The 22,888-nt window shown below is 45.0% G+C and overlaps 1 protein-coding gene across 1 annotated transcript; it reads left to right on the forward strand.

The window, feature by feature from the left end:
- Positions 1 to 1,365: 1,365 nt before the first annotated feature.
- Positions 1,366 to 21,377, forward strand: MCM10 (minichromosome maintenance 10 replication initiation factor; the record flags this gene model as incomplete). Its single annotated transcript, XM_082495341.1, has 19 exons — positions 1,366 to 1,483; positions 3,554 to 3,871; positions 5,797 to 5,901; positions 6,586 to 6,720; positions 7,291 to 7,465; positions 8,274 to 8,439; positions 9,202 to 9,369; positions 10,778 to 10,894; positions 12,346 to 12,545; positions 13,552 to 13,652; positions 14,692 to 14,793; positions 14,902 to 15,019; positions 16,010 to 16,238; positions 17,794 to 17,953; positions 18,645 to 18,763; positions 19,634 to 19,747; positions 20,520 to 20,665; positions 20,879 to 20,921; positions 21,294 to 21,377. 19 exons carry the CDS (start codon positions 1,366 to 1,368, stop codon positions 21,375 to 21,377), a joined length of 2,718 nt encoding a protein of 905 aa, XP_082351467.1.
- Between the last annotated feature and the right edge of the window lie 1,511 nt (positions 21,378 to 22,888).

The raw sequence follows: 22,888 nt of genomic DNA on the forward strand, positions 1-22,888 counted from the left end.
ACTGGCCACAGTTTCATTCCACTTCAGATTTAAAATCCAGACCAGGAAGGGGACAGAACAGTCCTGGGGGAAGGTGGGGGGGGGTGGGGGGGGGCTTGGGATTTGTTAGGTATTCATTATTCAGAAGGTATCTCTGGCTATGCAGACCTCAAGTCACAGGAACAGGCAAGCCATCTTACTACAAGAGGGAGAGTAGGGGGACTTGGTGATGCTTTGTGATTAGCCTGGGTCACGCTAGCAATCAGCTGCCAGAGGAAGGGAAAATACGAAAAACACAGCATCCCAATGCCTGCCCACGGATTCGCACCCATGCCAACATGGGACACAGGGTGTTTCCCCTCTTCCATTGTGGGTGAGCAGGAATACAGAGAAGCCCCCTTGGGCCCTCAGCGCCCTCACGCTCCTCCCCAGCTCCTGTCATTATTCATTGCTCAGACTCCTCTGAAACACCTTTGTGTGAGCACCACGCAGGTGAAGGCATCCCGAACGAGTTAGTCCAGCATGCCTGGGCTAGGCATGTGGCTTTGGGGAGAAAACCCAAAAATGAGAGTGCAACACGGCATGCGCCAGACAGCTTAGTGGGTTGGCAACTACTCAGCAGAGCATTTCTCTCTCTGAGCTGTTTCCTGCCATCTGCTGGAAGTTCTTCTTGATTCCTTCAGCTGCCACAGAATTTCTATCTTTATCTTTTCTAACCAGGTACTGGTACCGCTGGCCTTTAAATACCAAAGACTTCCTCCCTTTCAGGGTATACTATCGTGCAGGGTGGATTTAGTGCAAAAGCCTTGGGATCCAAACCCAAATCCTTCTGGTTTGGGGGCAATTTTGGGGTGATTTCTGCCTATAATTGATGCAAGGGGAAAGTGACTAGAGCAACGAGCTGGTACGCATTCAGAACCATTATTTTTCACAGAATCGCAGTTGCCTGTACCGAAGAAATACTGAACTGGGCTGCAAAATCCTGTCAACAAGACAGTATCTGGGTTTGAACTTGCTGGCTTAACACAAGTGCTGAGACGATTCACGTTATTCAGACGACTATGGCGCCTGCTGTAAGCACTCCCAGAGGCCACTCCGACCAGACACGGGCAACTCCTCACAGGTGAAGCGGGCTCACCCACAGCCAACGGTGCGGCATGGTGCGGACACAGGCCTCGCGCCACAGGGCGACCCCAGAGGGCAGGCCGTGACACCTCATGCAGCCCCACCGAAGCATCTAATGATGGCGTGATATCCTCACCCTCACACCCGTGACCTCACTCAGCACGGCTGCTCATCCCTACGCCACCACCGCCCCCTCGCTCGGCCCAAACCCCAGGGGGCGCCTCTACCTCCCCCGCCGCCGCCCGCCCGCCCACAATCAAGATGGCGGCGGGCGGCGCCCTCGCTGCCAGGACTAACGATGGCGCGGGCGCGGGCACCGCCCCGGAGCGGCGCCCGCGCATGCGCGGCAGGGGGCGGGGCCGGGTTGGAGTTTTGGCGGGTGCCGGGCAGCGCGCGCGGGCGGCGGTGAGCGGGGCGGTGTGAGCGGAAGGCCGGGGGTAGTGGGGTACGGGAGCCCCGAAAGCGATTCCCGGGGGGCAGAGGCTGGGGGTGAGGGATCGGAGATCTACGGGGGAGCCCTGGAGAAGGTCGGGGTTCCCCAGAGTAGGGCAGGGCAGCCGTGAGGGAAGCCCAGCCGTGAGGGGAATGAGGATCCGGGGGGGGGGCGATTCTGGGCAGCGCTGGAGGAGAATCGGGGATGCACTGCGGGCAGGGATGGGGATCCCGCGGTCCCTGGGGAGAGGGGAGGCGGCGGGCAGGGCACAGCCCGGGAACGCGGTGCTGGCCGCCGGGAGAGGGGCAGGGAGAGGTGCCGGGTGACCCGCCGCGGCCGCCCCGGTGGGCCCCCGCAGGCCCCAGTGTGGATCCCTGGGCCAGTGTCACCAGCAGGACGGCGGGAGCTGTGTGGGGGTCACTAGCCATCCGTGCTCGTGTATGCTCTTGAGTTTTGTTTTGTTTTTTGCTGAAAATTAAATTTTTGGAGTCAGAGAAAAGAGAGAACTGTTAAAAGTGGAGTTTATAGGCGAAACGAGTCCCTGCAGCAGGAAAACCTATAAGCACAGAGTCAGAGTTTGTGTTTGTGCCTAATCCATCGCCAGTGGATGTCTCTGCTGTTACCCATTTTTCCCTTGGCCATTTATGTCTGCCTGTGCTGGTTATTTTTCATGGACATGTGTCCATGAAATGGAGGAGCTATGAGCGATGTAAAACATATCTTTTTAAGAATAAGAACTGTGTTGTGAGCAGACAGCAAAACCCTGCTACCTTCTATTTTCAAATGAAGACTGAATCCATTTCAAAAGTTTTGCTTTAGTTAAATGCTGTTTATGATTATAACACAGGACTGATGAGGTGGAAATGGTTACTACTAGGAGAACGTGGTAGGTATTTCTTAAAACCTGTGTCTGTTAAGGGCTTTTTTCTAAAAGTAATGCCCTTACACTGCAGTGAGTTCAGCATAGGTCAGACTTTAAATGTAGAAAATGTATGTGAGGGTTTTAAATTTAGTGGAGTCCTCATCTGCGGCTGTAAACAAAACCCAAGCTGCTGGTTTGCAAAACATCAAATAAGGAGCCTGTACACAATATGCATTTCTAGTTGAGCTATAGCCACTTTAACAGTATCATTGTTGTTCTCCCCATAGCAGAGAATATTTTTCCTTGAGGGGCTCTTGAAGAAATCCTGGTGAAACTATGGATGGTAAGGGCGATAGTACTCTCTTACTTTCAGTAGGAAAGTTGTCTTCTGACCAATACATTGGTTAATAAGTTGAAGTGTTCAGAAAACTTGGTAAACGTTATAGCAAAGGAAATTATGTTGCACTGACTTCATTTGCGGAGGCCTTTGAGGTTGACTCTTGCCTTCATTGTTGTCGCCTTTCTGTGAGGCTGCTCTGTCCCTTCCGTGGGTTTGTTTTCTTCAGCAGCAAAGGCTAAATAAATTTCTTGTTCTGAATTTCAGTTCCGCTATGTCTGTCCCATTCCTCTGTCTCTCTGCTTGATTTTCTTTTTTTCCATTATTTGTGCCTTTGATCCATGTTTCTTTGTTTTCTATTCTCTTCCTTGAGCAAAGCATATCTGAGGATATGCTTTCTTGCCTGCCTTGTATCTTCCTCTTCAGCTTCTATTGGCAAAAGCCCTGTGGGTCCCTCTGTAGAGTTCCTGACTACACCTTTAGAAGTCCCGAGGCTTTTCTTTGTAACAGCAGCTGTTGTACAAGGGGCTGCATAGGAGGAAAAGCAAGCACTAAGTAGCCTGCAAATTTTCTGCTGACTAGCCAGCCTAGGTCATAAACAGTGTGTCTGCAACCACGTTTCCATCCAACCAGATGGCGGGAAGCTGCTTTATCTTCCTTTAACCAAAGTTGAAGTATTTTTTTAAGAATGCCCCTTGCTGTTCTGATTTACTTTTGGTTGTCATTAGCTTGTGATTAGAGCATCATGGATATTTTATTCCATGGCAGCTTTCCTCTAACTGGAAAGAAATAATGCTGAGTTTAATTTTTGCCTTAGCTGATGATGACTTGGATCTGTTGGCCTCCCTCCTGGAAGAAAGTGAGGCAAATGAGGAGGGGAATCCTCCTGAGGAGGAAGATACCCCAGAGGATGAGGGAGGAGAACCAGATGAATACAATGAACTCTTTGATGCAGAAGATGATGCATCCTACACTGAGGAGCCTGATGCTGCGGATAACATGATTGATGAACAGAAGGAGAACCTGGCTATGCTGTTTGGAGATGTGGATGACTTGCTGGAAGAGGAGGCAGAAGAAACTGTCCTCACTTCAGCTCCCAGTCAGGCAGAAGAGAAGACCAACCAAGAACTGCAAGGTTTCTGTAACAGCATCTTTTATCTGTTTTATTGTATGTATCTTGTCTCTACAGAGCTAATGGGCAGAAGGCAGGCTCTGCTGCTTCTCAGTTTAGGATGGTGCCCAGATGAGGAATACAGAAAGTCCACGTGAAAGTTTGTCAGTCCGGTTTTAAGTGCTCAATGGCCAAACTCACCAAACCTGTTTTCCGAAAGGAAAGACAGAGCACTGAAGTAAGCCAAGGAAACTAAGCTAGCTCTGCTGAGTAGCATAGAGAAGGTTCCTGTCTACCAGCACCTTGTCTGATGAAGAGCAATGTTGCTTCAGTCTTCAGGGCTGTCATCCTGGCATCTTTCATCAGCATAGCTCTCCCTTCCCCCTCAGGACTTATCAACAGGAGGTTCTGCCGTACCAGTCTGTGTGGACGCAGAGCTGGCCACAGAGCATTCCTGTGTCCGGGCTACATATTTGATTATATTGGAAGCATTTCTTTATAGCAAGGAGTGCAATCATCAGCCATTTAAATTTTCTTAGGTTCAGCATAATAGAATCAAAGAATGGTTTGGGCTGGAAGGGATCTTAAAGGCTGTCTAGTTCCAACCCCTCTGCCCTGAGCAGGGACACCTCCAACTAGACCAGGTTGCTCAAAGCCCCATCCATCCTGGCCTTGAACACTTCCAGGGATGGGGCATCCAGAGCTTCCCTGGGCAACCTGTTCATTGCTTCACCACCCTCAGAGTAAAGAATTTCTTCCTAATATCTAATCTAAATCTACCCTCTTTCAGTTTAAAGACACAACCCCTTGTCAAGGAATCATGGAGTTTCAGAGTTGGAAGGGACCTCTGGAGATCATCTAGTCCAACTCCCCTGCCAAAGCAGGATTGCCCAGAGCACATTACTCAGGACTGCATCCAGGCGGGTCTTGAAAATCTCCAGAGAAGGGGACTCCACCACCTCCCTGGGCAGCCTGTGCCAGTGCTCTGTCACCCTCACTGTAAAGAAGTTTTTTCCGTGTATGTGAACAGAACTTCCCATGTTCCAACTTGTGCCCATTACCCCTCGTCCTGTCACTGGGAACCATTGAAAAGAGCCTGGCTCCATCCTCCTTCAACCCACCCTTTAGATACTTGTAAGCATTAATAAGGTCTCCCTTATTGTCCTATCACTACATGCCCTTGTAAGAAGTCCCTCTCCAGCTTCTTATAAGCCCTCTTTAGGTACTGGAAGCCCACTATAAGTTGTTCCCAGAGCCTTCTCTTCTGGAAGCTGAACAACCCCAACTCTCTCAGCCTTTCTTCATAGGAGAGGTGCTCCAGCCCTCTGATCTTCTTTGTGGCCCTCCTCTGGACCCGCTTCAACAAGTCCATGTCCTTATGTTGGGGGCCCCAGAGCTGAGCGCAGTACTGCAGGTGGGGTCTCACCAGAGCGGAGTAGATGGACAGAATCCTCTCCCTCGCCCTGCTGGCCACGCTGCTTGTGATGCAGCCCTGGATGTTGTTGGCTTTCTGGGCTGCGAGCACACATTGCTAGCTCATGTCCAGCTTTTCACCTACCAGTATCACCAAGTTCTTGGCAGGGCTGCTCTCAATCCCTTCATCCCCCAGCCTGTATTGATACCAGGGGTTGCCCTGACCCAGGTCCAGGACCTTGCACTTGGCCTTGTTGAACTTCAGTAGGAAAGATATATGCAGCCTGGCAGGGAACATACCATGGACAAGGGAAATATTTATATGAAAGAAATCAGCTCCAGGCTGTATGAAAAGGTGTCCCTTCACTGTGAGCTATGTAGAATCGAGTAAATCCGTATTGTGGCTTGAGTCTTTGTTTTCTAAGTTCCTATGATGTAGTAAAACTGCCAGACTTCCAGGGATCTCATAAATCCCTGTTTGCAATGGCTTCCTGCTGTTTTCATTATTATCCTTTTTCTTCTCCTCTCTTTCCTAGCTGAGCTGAGAAAATTGCAAGAACAGATGAAGATCTTACAGGAGCAGTTGCAGAAGACTGCTATTGGGCAGCAATCCAGTTCAGGCCCTGAGAAGAAAACCCCTGGTAATGAGACTAATTAAATGGGTTTATGATTTGTTGGCCTACTGATGTGCAATTTATAGGCAAGACTCCAGATAAGCCTAAAGTGGACACTGAGTAGCAAGGAGGAATGGTGGTCTGGTGTATTCCCACACAGGTTGCTTTCTGCAGCTACAGACTAAATCAATGAACTACAGTTTTGATATCTGCATTATGGATTGATTGTGCATGGGGCAGCTTTCATGACTGAGGTGCTCCAGGGAAGCTGGAAGTGTCCTGTCTTACTGGCAGATGTTGGTACACTCAGAAAATACAGCTATGTCTGCTGCTGTAGCACATTGGGTGTAGTAATAAAATTATATGGGAAAATTGAAAAGCAATGGTTTGTTTCTACTTTCCACAGCTTTGTGGAAAGCTGTCTTCATAGAGGACCTAAAATTCCATATTCCTAAAATTCCAATGACTATTCCATATTCCTAAAATTCCATATTCCTAAAATTCCAATGACTATTCCATAGGGAATAGTCATTGGGGCTTTTCCATCTCTTGCATTTCAGATGCTGGCAACTTAGCTGAAGAGTTTCTGTGTGAGACCCTGACTCGGGCTTGTTATTCAGAGTATTACTTAGTTTGGAGCAGTTCTTAGTGTTTGAGCCCAGATCCCGGAATCTCTTAAATATTATTTTTTTTGTTTGTTTTCTTGGCCAGGTAAATCTCCCTGTCCACCCTTAAAGGAAAGGAAAGTTCAGAAGCTGCAAGAGTCACCATGTTTCTCAGCCCAGCTGGGCAATCCTTTACTGCCAGCCAAACGAGGAATCCAGAAATCAAAAGCATCTTCAGCAGGTACCATTCTCAGTCTTGCTTTTTACTGGAACACACTGGGCTTTTGTGGAAAGCCTATCTAGTTCACAGCAGCAGTGTAGACATATCCAGGATAGTTTTACACTAGTCAGAGCACCAGTAGCAGTGTGGTCAAAGCAGAACAGAGCTCACTACAGAGTTAATTATTGTGTTCTTTACAATGGGTACTATGCTCTGTACTGCTACGATTAACTTGGATACTGACAGCAGTCTAGTTTGCATCTGTGTATCATAGAACCATAGAATTGTCTAGGTTGGAAGGGACCTTTTAAGATCATCTAGTCCAACCATCAACTACAGTTTAGCTTGCCTGGAAAATGAGAGCCGCTCTGGGCGGAACTCATTGCTTGAGTTACATGTGATTGATCTGGAGCTGTCAGTTAGTTCCCAGCTGACTGGGAGACCAGTTCTGTACAAATAAGACAGTTTTACACCCTTTTCTAAAGTGCGTTATATTAGACCACTCTGGTCAGGTGTAAGTTAGTATAATTTTTATTTAGAAGTTTTCTTTCATTATCAAGATTCTTTTTCTTGCTTTTTTTCCTACTAAAGAGAACAAGACTCCTCCTCCACGACAAGTCCTCAGCCTGGCATTCCAGCCTCTCAAGTCTGCTGCTGGGAACACACGCAGTAAGGTGACCAGAGAGAAGAATCCTCTTGTGCCTACATGCTCCAGTGCAACAACTCAGCCAGTGTCTGTGGAAGCCTTCTCGGGACTGAGATTAAGGTCAGCAGCCCAGCACTGAGCTCTGTCTGGGGACATCACCCTCTGGTAATGGGAGAGAAGACGCAATCAGTCCAACGTCCTGTGTTGCTAGTCACACAAGTGGCGAGCAGAGGACTGGATTTCTGATTTGTTGTATATACGTATATTTATATTTAACCATGTCAGATTAGTCAGTTGTCATTAGGGTATGTAACAGAAAGCCACAGCATTGGCTGGTTGATCAGTAAATAGGTAACATTGACTTTTGGCTTAGTACCATGTTTCTATTTTCACCTTTGCTCTTTTCTAACAAAAAAAAGCTATAAATTTATTAGTGCTGCCTTCCCTGGGATGTCCTCAGTGGTGGAGGAGGGAGGCAGTGGGCATGTGCAAAACCCAAGTTGAGCTCCAATTGAGCAGATTTTGCTCCACACTTAGAAACCTTGGGAGCCACTTGGGATTCCCATACTCGATGTGGCCACAAGAGGTCTCTGAATACTCACGGTGTTTTTCCTCACTAGAAACCATACTGGATTTCCAAACCATGCTTAGTCAGTCATACTCAGTCATTAGAGTTAACACAGGCTCGGGGCTAATTTGCAGTGCTGTTATTTGGGCAAAAGCCAGTGTGATTAGTAGGTTTTGATATTTGTACAGTGTCCTGAACCGAGGGACAGGGGGTTTATTTCAAGTAATCTCAGACTGAAATAAGGCACAGAGGCATTTTGCTGCAAGATATCTCCCCAGGAGAATGCTGGATGGTTTTGATTGCCTCTGTCCATTTATGCCAACGCATGTGTTCTCTTTTACATGCTTTTGCTTGATCTAGAAAACCCCGGGTTTCGTCAGCTGAAATGGACAGGAAAATGGCTAACCGGAAGCTCATCCGACTGTCCCAGCTGAAGAGCAAACTCGCTGCAGAAAATCTGGAGGAAATAGACTGGGTGACATTTGGAGTCATAGTAAAGAAGGTCACTCCTCAGAGCACAAACAATGTGAGTAACTTTGTTGCATCCCTTGCTCAGTCCAGGTGAAATGCTGGTCTTCTTTCCCAAGAAACTAGTTAGGTCTTCAACTTCATCAGCCAACCCCATGTAGTTAATGAAAAGCTGCTATCTTAAAGATCTTGGCTCATCTGGTTTCATGCAGAAATGCTGCTTTTAGTCCTCAGAGTAAGTCCTTAGCTTGTCTGGTGCAACTGTCCGAGACAGTAATGTAAGAAATGTAGCCATGGCATAAACCTGTCTAAATCTGTTCATCCACTGTTACATGTTAAATGCCAGTGAGGAAAAAAGAACTGTGACTCTCAGTCCTTCTAGTCAGCCCTTTTGTTTTAAATGTGCTACCACATTCTGCTTCTGCCATTTCCCCAGAGGTCATTCTGTTCTATATGGTGTACATGTCCTATAGAAAGTCATTGATAAAACAGAAAGCTGGATATGCCTAGGTTTTATTTGTTCAGTGGGGTAAAAACCTCTTTATTCAACAAGCAATAGTGCCATTCAGCTTTAATATCAGGAAGATTGGTTTTAGCAGTAATTGTTATGCTATTTCAGCCTTTAAGGATCCCAGAAATGGCTGCGTGGCATGGCTGGAGGTATTTTATCTAATATCTACTAAGGTTACAAACTGTGCTTTTCTGAATCAGGAAAACACAGGGAAAAAAATCAGAATAACTCTTTAAAAGTAGCAGCAAGAGGGGATGCAGTCAGTGTCCCCATGCTGAGAGCTGAAAGGAAAGCAAATGTCTGTTCCAGGGCAGAACCTTCAGTATTTGGCGGCTGAACGACCTACGGGATCTCAATCAATATGTCTCACTCTTCTTGTTTGGTGATGTCCACAAAGAGCACTGGAAGACAGACCAAGGCACAGTCATCGGGCTGCTCAATGCTAATCCTATGAAACCTAAAGAAGGCTCAGATGAGGTGAGAGGATTTTTCACTTGCCCATCAGCTGTAGGTAAAAAAACATATCTGAACTTTTTCCTATCTACTTGAGGTTTAGCTTTATAACACATATTAAGGCTGAAATTACAGTAGTCTGTCTAAACGTTTTGAATTGCATTCAGATGTTTGTGTGGTGCGTATTTGCTCCTGGCCTTCTGGAAGACTTAAATTCAAGAAGTCCTATTAAGCATCTAAAACAGAGTTTATTCAAGTGTTTAATCTTGTCCCGGTGGCAGTTGGCTCTTGCACAGATGTAGGGTGTGTTTTTTCATTTCAGTTTATTCAGCTACCTCAGTGCAATGCCTATTTCAGACAAGAGGTCTTTAAAAGCTGAAAAAGGTGGGAAAGCACATTTCTTGCTTCTAATTTAAGCACGAGATGTGATTGCAAAATGATTTCTCATTCCAAAATCATGACTGAGAAGAAGCAATATTTGATTTATTAAACAAATGATGTATTATGTATAGTAAGTTGATACACAGTACTTCACTCATTTAGTCAATTACTTATAAATGCGGAACATAATGAATTACTTTTCTTTATGTATCAAAACATTTAAGGGGGTTTCATTTTGCTAATAAATTAATTTTTTTAATGTCTTTTTAATTGCAGTGGAATGGAAACCGTTTTTACTGACTTCTGTCAACAGGAATTTCAGTCTAGTAGCTGGTGATGTAGTATTTTGCATTTTAAATTCTCCAAATGGAAAAATTAAGAATCTCATTAATTGTCTATTAAGCTATATAATTGCTTAAATTAACATGAATAAGCAATAGAAAGTCCTATTGATGAGTTGAAAACCATACCAGATTTAATGTAAGGGCTGTATTTAACTATTAAGAAAGGCTCTTCTTAGCTAAAATGTACACATTTAGAACTACATTAAAACTGACTTCTCAGTGTTTCTTACCTACAGACACAATTCCTAGTATCTTTGGTTGTGTGAAGTAGGCACTCTTCTTGTACCACAGGAGTCAGTTTTGATTGTACCTAAACACATGGAGAGGGACAGAGAGCTCTTAGTCCATCTCTTCTTCCCTTCCACTGCTGAACGTGGTTGCCATGGTGGTGTCAGAGCCAAGTGGTTGTACAGGACCATCATTTATAGCACACCTAGGTCTGCCTTTGTTGCTCTCTGGTTTCCTGAGGTTCTGAACATAGAAATGCAACATCTTTCAGGTCTTTGTGATAAAGAAATTAACTTTTTTTCTTTTTAACTGAGCCTTTTCTCAATCTGAACAGGACATGTGGCTTTCTTAAACCAGGTCTGCATTTTAAAGCTGCATTGTTAATACCGGAGGTACCAAACTGGACTATAACCAAACCAGTGACATCTAGATAGAAGCCTGTACAGTCCTCCTGAAGGCATGTTCTGATTTCTTTCTAGGTGTGTTTGTCTGTTGACCATCCCCAGAAGATCCTCCTCATGGGTGAAGCTCTGGACATGGGCACCTGCAAAGCCAGGAAGAAGAATGGTGATCCTTGTGCACAGATTGTGAACCTGGTCTGTATCTCAGTAGTTAGGACATCCTTAAGCTGTTGGTAAAAATCTGGCTGCTGATTTTGTAGTGATGCTCCAACTCTGACTTGTTTCTGGATCTTGACTTATAACTAACTAAAGTGAGTGGAGAAACTGAGAAATGAAACCTAGAGGAGCTGCTTCTGTGATGGCACTGTAGCAGCCGCACAGTAGTTCCCTAAATGCAAAGCTGGTGCTGCAGTGAAAAGAGATGGTCTTGACCCATGACTGTCACCATCTCCGCACCCTTTCACTCTCCTGTGTGCCACTACAAGCTTCCACGCACTGCACTAGAGAACTCATCCAAGGTAAAACAAAAGGAGGTTTTCTTGGGAATGGTCATGTTTTTCAGACATGGTTTTAAGCCAATGAATTCTCTGGTCCAGTGTGCCTGTAAGCTGCCAGAATATTTATACCTGAATGTGAGGCACTGGAGATGGGAGGAAAAAGGTGTTGGGATTCTTCTTTTAGGGACAGTGTTGACTTGTACTAGTTTAAAGGACTTGTGGTCTATGTCACTTCATGGCTATGGTGATGTTGTGATACCTGAAAGGAACCCTAAGTCAGAAGAGTTATAGTTAGTAGGGTAGCACTTGGAAGGAGGAGAGAAAATGAAGGAATGAAGAACTGGGGTGGAACTCAAAGTGCGGAGTGGCAGGAAGACAAATGCAGAAGGTACTTGTAGCAAAACAAGGCTGTGATTGCAGACCCACTCCAAGAGATGCCTGTGCACAGGGCTCTCAATGTTAGTGAGATGTTCCAGTGCTACCTGAAACAAACCAATTTGAGGCTGTCTGGCAGAAGAACCTCATGAAGGAATTGGCTGTTTTCTTAATAAGTGACGAAAATGTTTGATTGTGGAGTAATTGTAGTTATACAAATCTGGGGCAGATGAATATCAACAAAAATGGAGGGTTTTTTTTGGTAAAAAGTTAAAGAACACCCTGAGTGAGTGCATTTATGGCACTGCTGTCTCTGGCTAGCAGGGTTACTATCTTCGGTTCCAAACTCCCTCAGATTGACACTAAAAGCTGATGAATTAATTTGACATGAGTGCATGGAATATCTTGCTCTGGTGTTAGTTTTCCTTTGTGTTCATACCGTAAGAAAATTGCATACAGTTCAGAGTCAAGAGTACAGAATCTGGGGCAAGAGGGACCTGGGACATCAGTGGACTTGAACCGAGGAATGGCCTTAAAATTCCAGGGATGGAGGAAGTCCTTGATGTATGGGTTTTTTTCCAGTGATTAGCATGGGCAATTTTAGTTTTGTTTCTCATTGCTGGACTGTGGGCATATGTTTGCTGAGTTGGTCAAATGCTGGAGTACTACAATAGAGATGTTAATTTAGCCATAGAAGGATGCATGTTCATGAGAGGAATAAAGTAAATTGTAATTGCTAGTGTTCTGCAACTGGCTTCTCTCATTTCTTTTCAGAATGACTGTGAATATTGTCAGTATCACATACAATCTCAGTACAAGAAGCTCAGCTCGAAGCGGGCAGATCTGCAGTCCACCTTCTCTGGTGGCCGCATTCCCAAAAAAGTTGGTCGGAAAAATCCCAGTTTGAAGGAGAGGCTGTGTCAGGATGGGTTTTACTATGGAGGCGTCTCTTCAGCAGCATACGCAGCCTCAGTGTAAGTTAAACCACTTATTTTGCTTGGGCTAAAGCACAGTTCACTGCTTTTAAACAGAACTTACCTCCCATATACAAGTGAGCCTGAAGCTATCTCTACGTGGTCTATTAAGTTACATCTCCCTTTGACTTAACTACATTCACCAAATTGAAATAAATGCCCCATATTTGGTGTAATCCTCCTGGCCTCATGGGATAACAGTGCTGCTGTTTGATAGGAAAATTTTAACAATCTGCGCTAAGATGTGGTAAGGGGTGTTTTTACCTCTAAATTAATACTGTGTTGTGAACCAGGCAGCATTGTGTTTCAGTTGGTGAAATGAACTTTATCATGAGATCCCAAGCATTCGAGTCTCCGAGATGAGTATTTTTCAGTGCCATTCCCTTATCATATTTTGTTATGGCTCATTGCATTTAATCCCAGGCTCAGTGTCAGTGTATTTTGTATTTCTTCCTCCGCTCTCGACTGAAACGGTACAGTATCACTATGTGTTACTGAAGAGACAGTAGTACACCCTGCGTATTATTGACTGAAGTCGGTAGATCAGTATGCATCTCACAACTAGCATGGAGGGGCCAAGTCCTTCATCCAAATCCCAATGAAGACAGCTGTGGAAATACTTGAGGCACAGATGGATTGAGCTCTGTGCTTACACATGGCTTTCATTCCCTTACCTCTGCCCCCTGATAACTGGTGCGACTCCACAATAATGAAGCAATTCCAGCCTCCTCTCCAACCTTGGAACTAACTGTGAGCAAGGCTTAGCTGTGACCTATGTTTATGTTTCAACCCAGGGAAAAATGGGAGATCCTAAACATTGTGCTACAATTTAGATTTAGATACATGTCCTTCCCAAAGACAGCAAGATGACAGCAGAGAGGCGCCAAATTGGATTAAATGAAGGGCAGCTAAAGTTTTGCAGAAGCACTGGGCTAGTGTTCAAGCTCCTGTCCTTGCTCTAAGCATGGGAAAACTCTTATGTTCTGGTTTTGTTTCCTCTTTCTAGTGCAGCAGCTGCAGTGCCAAAAAGGAAGATTCAAACCACTCTCTCCAATCTGGTCGTGAGAGGAGCTGATGCAATTGTCCAGGAAACCAGGCAGAAAATTGGTACGTAACTACCCGTGTAGTCTCTTCAGCATCCAGATATTGCCAGCTTGATGTGTAGATGTGTCCCAGGACCCTGCTACTCACTGAATGAATCTGGCAATTGGTTTGCTACAGAGGTAGCTGTTTGCAGGCTGCTTTCTCAATTGATCAAAACTCCTCTTCCCTCTTGAGATCGCAGCTGCAAGGCAAATGTAACTAAGCAACTGTGTGGCTCCCTGCATCTTTTTTCATCAGTGCCCCTGAATTAAGTCTCCTGTCTTTGGACAGTGACAGAAGATCTTTGCTAGATTAATGGGAATTGGAAGTTTTAAGAACTTTGAACCAGAGAATTTATTTTATTTGATTAAAATAAATGACTTCTGTCAATCTTGAAAGCTACCGAGGAATACTAAGTATAGATCAGAGTCAGATCTGCAATGCAGGGGACCTCCTGAGTACACAGCCTGTTTCTAGTGCTTTTCTTTTGTGATCTTCAAAGCATCTTCCTTCCATAGCCTCTGGGATGTCACTGATCTTCTCTGCCTCCCTTTAATTTCTGTAAAGCACTCAATATTGCACCCTTTTTATACTTGGTGGCGAGATGACAGATTATTCAAACTATGTGCTCTAGATGCTACTTAGATGTCTTATTCACATCTTTCACTTCCCTCAGTTGCCTCCATTTCAGCCAACAGAGTGTGTGTCCTGTCTCTAGCTTTTAGCTGCTCTTAATTCTCCAGGAATAAGGTATAGTGGCTTCAGGGCTTTCAGGCATTCTAAAAATGGGAACACTGGGAGCACCACAGCCAGCTAAGGCTGATGGGGAACCGACTGACTGACAAAATTGCTGAAAGGATAGAAATGTCTTTGTGATGTGGTCTGTGAGGACAAGGTCTTGGGCAACCAAATATAATGTAAAAGTTGGCCTTGCTTTGGGGGGCTGCTCATTCAGGTGGCTTGCAGGGGTTTCTTCCAACCTAGACTATTCTACATCTCTAAAGCCAGGTCTGCTTCCTTTCCTGGCTCTATATCTGTTGGATTTCTACCTCTTCCGCTCCAGGTGCAGCAAAGAGACCCATGCAATGTTCTGAGGAATTCAAGGAACTGCTGGCACAGCCAACCTTTGGAGCAAGAAACCTCTGCAAACACTGGACCAAAGCGGGTATTGTACTTTTGCCTGAAGGAAAACCCACTCCTGAAAACACTCCTTCTGAGCAAACATCAGTGGCTTTTTATTTTGTTGTGTTTTGTGGTTTTTTTTTTTTTCCAGATGCTGAAAAGAAGCAAGGGGCCAATTTCCAGTCTGTCTCTGCTTCAGCACTGCTCAAGCAACAGAAACAGAAATTGTTGGAGGCCAGAAAAAAGCGATCTGAAGAGATTCAGAGGCGGTAATACACACTGACTTTCACAGGAAGGGTTTTGTTATTGTGGCCCTAAGTATAACTGTGGAGGTGTTTTGCTGTTTTTAGAAAAACTTCATTTAAATAGAAATACCCCAGTACTCAGTGGAGAACCAAATGCTCCAGCACAGTGTCCAGTAACTAGAAAGCAGAATGGGAAGGGGCTGATTAGAGTAGGAAACGGGTCAGGACTCCTGGTTTGTTTGTTGCTGTTTGTTTCTGTTTGTTGCTGGTTTGCAAAGGTCTTCTAAACCTTAAGATTTGCCAAGTGTTTTGTGCGTACCTTTTTAACAAACCTAAGAAGAACCTCAGAAGAGCCATCCTGGGTGAGACTGAGATTGATGTAGCCAAAAAGCCTCAACGGGAGCCAAAACAGAACCTGAAGGAGAATAATAAGACTAGGCACAATCATGATATTTCCCAAAAATATTCTTCCAGCTTATGTATTTCAGGGACTTTCCAAGCTAGAGGTGGTGTCTGTCACAATATCTCTGAAGGGTTTGTTTGCTTTTTATTTTTTCCCTGTCCAACCTCTTCACCATGACCTATGTAAACCTAAGCATTTATGTGACTCCTGTGACAAGAAGTCTCACTGCTTAAATACCTGTTCTGCAAAGAAGCCCATTTTTACACTTTCAGTTCCCACCTCCAAGCTTCATTTGTTGCTTCTCTCTGGGTTTTTTGTGTGGTTTTTTTTTTGTTGTTGTTGTTTTGGAAAGCAATTAGTCATTCACTGCTGGTGACTTCTTTAAGTCAGTCTTGATTTTAGCCACTCAGTAAGTTCCTTACCGGTCTTATTTTCTTCTGAATGCCTGAATTGCTGCATGATTTTCTAGCAAAAAAAGGCCAATTAGTGAAAAATCAGTCTGCATCCCTTCCACTCCCATCTGTTACTCAAATATCTCTCCTATCTGTTACTCAAACATCTCTGTCTCTTGACTTGTGTCCCTATTTCAATGGATTTTCTTGTCTTTCAAGGTTTCTCCAGAACACTAGTAAAGCCGGCAGCCCTGCTGTCCCATCCTCCTCCAGACAGTCTTCGCTGTCTTCCCCAGTGCCTGGGGCAGAGTTTCCTAAAGCTGTGAAAATGTCAAATTCTCAAAGGCCCAGGCTGGGCACAGGCTTCTCAGAAGGAGAAGATATCCTCTTCTTTGATGGATCTCCACCTCCAACACCAAAGCTAGACAGCATGGCAGAAGCCAAAAAGGTAACAGCTCTTTGAATCTTTTGAGTATTAATAAAGGGAGGTTAAGGGAAGTTTGGTTTGTGGTAGTAAAGGAGTCTTCAGTCAGATATAGGACAGCTCAGTGCTGATGCTGGTGAAGTTTCTGATTTGTGGGATCAGACTGGGCTTTGTTACAGTACACAAGAAACCTGCATTTCCTGACAGCTGTTAGTACCAAGATCCATGCTACCATCTTGCCTGTAGTCAACCTTCAGAGCAGTGGAACAGCTGCTAAAGAGGGGCCTGTGTGTGTGAAGTTTGGCCACTGGAGCTGGTCTCTCTTGCTAAATCAAAATCCACCTGAACTGGTCAGCAGTGAGTTGTTATGATCTGTCTTATGTGTGATGCTCATGAGCTCGCTCTTGATCTCTGAAGGCAAGCATCACTGCCTGACATAACTGGCAATTTCAGCAAATGCCAAGTAGGCATGGACAGGGGACAGAGCAGCCTCCTTGGATGGGACTGGGGAAAAGGAGGTGGGGAGATAGGGCATCGCATTTAAGTCATGAGCCCGATGCTAAGTTTTTTGCTGAAGAAACACCTCTTTATGCACTCTAGCAGCTTCTCTGAGTAGAGATGACTCCATTCTTCATGACCTGACATAGTCTGTCACCCCTTGGACAAATTAACTTTTTGGAGAGCAGTTTGGAGTAGCTGTGTGGCTGTCCTACTCTATTCTTCATGCACGTGGGACAAAACTCTGTCCATTAGTGGCTGCTCTTTTGCTCTTGTGTTCTGGGGGTTTGGGACACCTTAAAGCATCAGGCTGTGGATTGGTCTGGGATCAGGATGGGACGTGCTGAAATGATTTTTACAGAAGAAAGGAGAGCAAGGCCTGTCACTATTGATTGTTTTACAAGCATGAAAACCCTTAAGTGCTTGGGAAGGAGCAGAGAATTTGTGTTGAAAATCTGTGGAGTGCTAAACTGTGCTTGTTTGTTCTTTGGCATTGCTAGTGCAGTGTATTGTGGGTGTTTTCTGTTTGCCAGGTAAGCAACAGTCAACTAGTTTAGATATGTTGTGCTATGAGTTTGGATAATTTTGGTTTCTAGCCAGAAGAGAATGCATCTTTCCTTGGCACAAATCTGTTCACATGTTTGTCAAAGAAACTTTTCTCTTCTCTCAAGGAAGAAGGAATCTTAGCAGTTTGGGAGTATGGAAAGGAATAGTTGTAGGCAATTTTCTTTTAGTTCCTGATTATTACCAATTTAGGTGGAAATCTCAAGTGATTTGATTCCTCTGGAAAACTTACTGATCTGTGAAGAAGTTAAAGCACAGCTACAGAGATAACAAGCCTGGTAACACCCCTGGAGGAGTGATTTTATGGTTTGGGAAGTCATGAGAGGTTGGGTGATGTGGTGAATTAGATGTACAGCAGAGCTGGGAATTTTGTTGGGCCTCTCTTCGGCCAGCTCCTTGCTCAGTCCAGTGGATCTTGTCTTCTACCTTTGACAGACTTCCTCTGCTACTTCTGGAAGTAGAAATATGGGACCCAAACTGGTCACCAACACATTTACTGCTCTTTGCTGTTTTCTAGCTGGCTGCAATACACCGACTACGAGCAAAAGGCCAGATTCTTGCTAAAACCGACCCAAACAGTGTCAAGAGGAAAAGAGCTGATGTTGACGATGTCCTAGAAATTGTTGAAAGAGTTGAGAAAAATGTTGCTCAGTCACAAGCTACAGAAGCAGACAATGGTATGTAACATTAGCTTCTAGAACAGAAAAAAAAAAAAAAAAGACTATGTCCTGCTGAACGGACCACTAATTGTTGGGTTAAGGACTTAATTGCTGTACCAAAGACAATCCAAGTTAGGTCTGTTTAGAATTTAAAAGGTTTGTTGCAAAAGCTAAACAATCTCTAACCCTGTGGAGAGAATGTGAGATGTAATCTCTGATACTTCCCTGTCCTCATCTCTGTTCCCTTTTTTTTTTTCTGGTACATGAGCATCTGCAATGCATGGCTGACTTAACCAAGGGAAACCAAGAAATAGTCCCACCTGGGAAGGTATTTGAATTTTCTGTGGGAACTTGAGTTTGCCTGCTGATGATTTGCTGTGTGATCTTGGATGAATTACTTAATTCTCTTTCAGGTTTCTCCATCGGTCAGGGAGGCAACACTGCTTGCTTCCCTGAGACTGATGTGAAAATTCCTAGTACAGTGCTTTGAGAGAAGATGCAACGTTATTTAAAAAAAGATTTTATTTTTTCTAAAGCTGTATTTGAACTTGGCTTCTTGTTCTCCTGAGCTATTAAAGGCTGCTGTTTGACTTGAACATCTGCCTGAGAGACCTGAGACTTCCAAAATCTCCTGCAGGGGTCATGCTTAGAGAGCACAACCTTGTTTCGAACTTGGTCTCTGTAGGACTGGGCCTTTTTGTCTCCCTAGGTATGGGCGAACTGGAGCCTGCCCAAAAGAAACGACGTGAGCAGCTGGCCTATCTGGAGTCAGAAGAGTTCCAGAAAATCCTGAACGCCAAGTCCAAGCACACAGATGTCCTGAAAGAGGTATGGCCTCAATTCAGCCATGAATGAGGGCTCAGAACTAGGGATCTGTCTGGACTCCTCATAATGGTTTCAGCAAGAAGCAGGCACCCAAACATGTCATAAGCACCAAATCATCCCAATGAGTAGGGTCAGGGGTCTCTGAGCACACAGGGCAGAGTGCCTGCAAGTCAGCATTATTGCCATAGCCATGGTAAGGTCAAGTTGCCGTCATCTTTTTTTGCTGTGTTTGGAAAAATCAGTGAAGTTTCCTGGTTAGTCAATGATCAAAGAAATCCTACCTTAAAACCAAATTAGCTGTGTGCCTATTTATCCCTCATTTCTTGACATCTTGGCCACATAAAGACAGCTGCCACCTTCATCTGGGACTCATGTAAGTTGTGGAGCCTGTGAAATGCCAGCAGTTGGCCTGAAGAGCTAAGAGGTCGGGTTTCTTCCATCGGGATCTTTGCTGAGCGTGTTTCCGGGGATACAGTACCTCCAGTGGCACAGGGCTCTTGTCTTGTACACGTTGTATTCGTATGAAGTCCTAGTTGTTTTAAAGTCTTTTGAGGAGTAATATTTTGGCTAAGAACCAATTCCATTCATTACATTTGCCTCCTGACCTCTCCCTGCACTGTCCTCGTAGGTATGTGCTTATTTCAGTAGTACATGCTGTCGTTAAACCTTCCAGCTCATACATCTCAGAGGTGGCTCATCTCATTGCTGCTGAAGCACAGCATGTGCACTATATGGATGTTTTTAAGCAAGAGAATTTTGGTGTTTCTCTGGCTCCCAGACTGCAGTCTGTTTCAAGCAGGCCCGGTAAGGCCATTTATGGAGCAGCTTCTCTCATCTTTTTCTCCTCACAACCCTTTTTGCGTACCCCCACAGGCTGAGGCTGAACTGCAGGAGCAATACTTCCAGCCACTGGTGAAAAAGGAAGAAATGGAAGAGAAGATGAGGAGTATTAAAGAAGTGAAATGTCGAGTTGTGACATGTAAAACGGTGAGTGAAGGGGAGCCAGGATGACAGCAGGGGAGTGGAACGTGGATTGTACGAGATCATGCTGAACTATCCTCAGACTCCCGTCTGTCACTGTCTTGGCCATAGTCCAGTGCAGGGATCAAATGGAGAATTTCATTCCTTATGCCTGTTGCTGAGAGCAGCCCATGCAGTGACTGAGACATGAAGACACTGGCAAGGCAGGCTTTAGTGCTGTGCTGAACATCTCAACTTGATGTTTATGTGAGTGGCTTCCTTGGGTATTAGTGTCCTGAAAACATTTATCAGTTTCTTCCCTGAAGTCCTTTGTACCAGGACCCTCAGTTCCCCAAATTATGTGGCAAAAGAAGCCAAGTGCCTTGAAAACCGAACTAGGTGCGATTCCTTTACCTGTGTTTCCAGGGATTTTACTGTCAGGAAGAGGAATGGAGCTTTGTTACTATCTGAAATGTGCTGAGGGGAAGGGAGGAGTTACTTCCCATTCCCAGAGTTTCAGCCCCCACTGCACTTTCCCCTCTAACTGCCTTTTTTTGTCTGTTTTGGGGTTGCACAGTGGACCACTGTGTGCCCCATGAGGTGCTGGGAGCAGGGACACAGGGTGGTGGCAAAGAGGGGAGGATGGCATTAGAAGGAGCAGTGACAAAGCCTGGCCCTACGATCAAGCAGGTGGGCTCCTCAGGATGGGAGAAGACAGGTGCTTTCCACCAGACATTCAGCTGTCACCAGTCTCACATGCTGGTGAAGCGCTCACAGCTCTCTTTCTCCTCCCTGACAGTGTAATTACACCTATTTCAAGCCTCTGGAGACGTGTGTGCAGGATAACCACGACTACCACTGGCATGATGCCATCAAGCGATTTTTCAAATGTCCTTGTGGAAACCGAGCTATTTCCCTTGACAGGCTCCCAAAAAAGCCCTGCAGGTAAGAAATGAGCCTCGTGAAATAATGAGTGGGGCTTTTGTACTGTCCACTCCCAAGTAACGTGTTGGGAGTCACATAACCATGTCCTAAAATGGGAATGTTAGTCCTTGTGCTGAGTGGTGTGGAAACAGTGTGGGGCTAGTTTTGAACCCCCTCATACTGTGCAGCAAACGGACACCACAGTGGTCCTCACCTGCCATCTTCATCTTTCAGTACCTGTGGCCTCTTCAAGTGGGAGCGAGACGGGATGCTAAAGGTAAGTGTGAGCCCGCAGTTTCTGAGCACCTCAGCACTCTGCCTGTTTCTCTTGCTACTTTCGTCCCATGCTTTCCTTCACTCCCCTTACGAGCTCCCAGCAAAACCAAGCAGCTCTGCATTTTTGTCATGTGTGTACAGGTACCTGCCAGCAGTGTAGGCTTTCTCTTCTTGCTTTCTGTTCCTGAAGCTTTGATTTATTTAACCATGGGGAATTTGCTTTTGACCAAAGTTGTAAGAATTCAGAATGTCAAGGTTCCTAGAGTAGTTGTCAAAATTTAATCAGATAATTTAGCCCTACCGCAACTTCTGTCAAAGAAATGTTTGGGAGATATCTTACCACATATTTAACTTATTTTTTCCATGTTTCTAGGAGAAAAAAGGTCCAAAGATTGGTGGAGAAACACTTTTACCAAGAGGGGAGGAGCAAACAAAATTTCTCAATAGTCTTCAGTGACCTGGAGCTGATTTTTTTTTTTTTTTTTTTTCTTTTTTTCACAACATGGATGGATTTCTGTGTCTAAAGCACACATTCTTTACTGGAATGACGAGAGGAGTCTGGTTTTAGGAATGAATGAGCAGGGGAGTCAATTCCTGATGAGAAGGACATCCACAAAGTCTCCACCAGGCCACTGCATGTATATTTGGCTTTGATCTTTTTAAAATTGACTGAATAAGGCTGCGTGTGAAGTACACATTCATGCCTGTTCTTTCTTACCAACAACTTGTTTACAAGATTTAACCTAGAAAAGAGACAGCTAGAGAGGAATTTGTACCAAGAAATCCCTAGTGATCCCACAATTTCTCTTGAATGGCTGGTGTAGAGTGACCTCACTAGAATTTTAAGTGACAAATCATCATGAACTGGGAGGACTGTAGACTCCATAAGCACTTGTGAAGTTAATACTGTGGTGTGTAAATGCCAGCCTGTCAAGGTTTTCCAGCTGTTGGCGGAAAAGGGGTGTGAGAGGGTTGTAGCCACAGAGCAGTCTTCATTGACTCCAAAATTATTCACTTTGAACCCTTAAGAACAGATGTCAAACAGTTCCTGAGTTGCTGCCTTGGCTTCTGTGTTAAGCCACCTTCAGTGGCGTTGGCGTTGGTGTTGCAAGCCAGCGGTGTTTACACTGCAGCCTATCGGGAGCCCTTTGGAAAGCCCTTTCCCTATCAGACAGCCCCTACCGGGTTCCCAGCACCATCCACACTACAGCACCTTTATGGCTGCAAACCTGCAGCTCCCACTTTAAAAAACATTTTAATGAATCTGGCACTGTTTTGTAAGTGGTTTTATAAAGCTGAGAGATTACATTTAATAGCTTTTACCCTTTTTCTGGCATTTTAAATTTTGCTGAAATCTTTCCCAGTCATCACCGTGTCAACCTGGGCTGCCGGCACAGCTGCATGGGGACAGTAGTTCTCTCAGACCAAGCAGGATGAGGTCTCCAAGAGCTGTCTTCATACAGGTGTATTTCTGACAGCACATCCCTGTAGGGATGCCTGTGGCATTTGGCCAGCTTTTCCTGGACCTGACCCTTCTGCTGCCCCTAGCTCACACCCCGTAGGATTGCAGGGCATTTTTAAGAGCCTAAAACCACTAGTACCTCAGTGATCTGGTGAAGCTGTCACCAACAGTCTCATGTGTCCCGGTGGCCTTTGTCCATACCTCTTTTGTTTGCTTGCATAGGGGCTGGAAGAGAAATAAGTTACTTCATTTGGAGCAACTGGACCGGTTTACCTCAGTGTTCTGCAGCCCTCATCTCCTACTGGTGCTTTTGCTGGGCGACTTTGCTCGGCACGTTAGATTCATTTCAGTCTCGTGTCAATACCATTTGATGGGTGGGATGTCACTGGTAGGTGGCTGTAGACACGTAACTGTGACATTGCTTGGCAATGTCTCCCGTTGATTCCACATTCAGAATAAACAGTGCGCAATAAAACGCTCCCTGGGTTTGTATGATATCATTTCTC

Source organism: Vanellus vanellus, assembly GCF_965231255.1.
Source record: "Vanellus vanellus genome assembly, chromosome: 1".
Lineage (NCBI taxonomy): Eukaryota > Metazoa > Chordata > Aves > Charadriiformes > Charadriidae > Vanellus > Vanellus vanellus.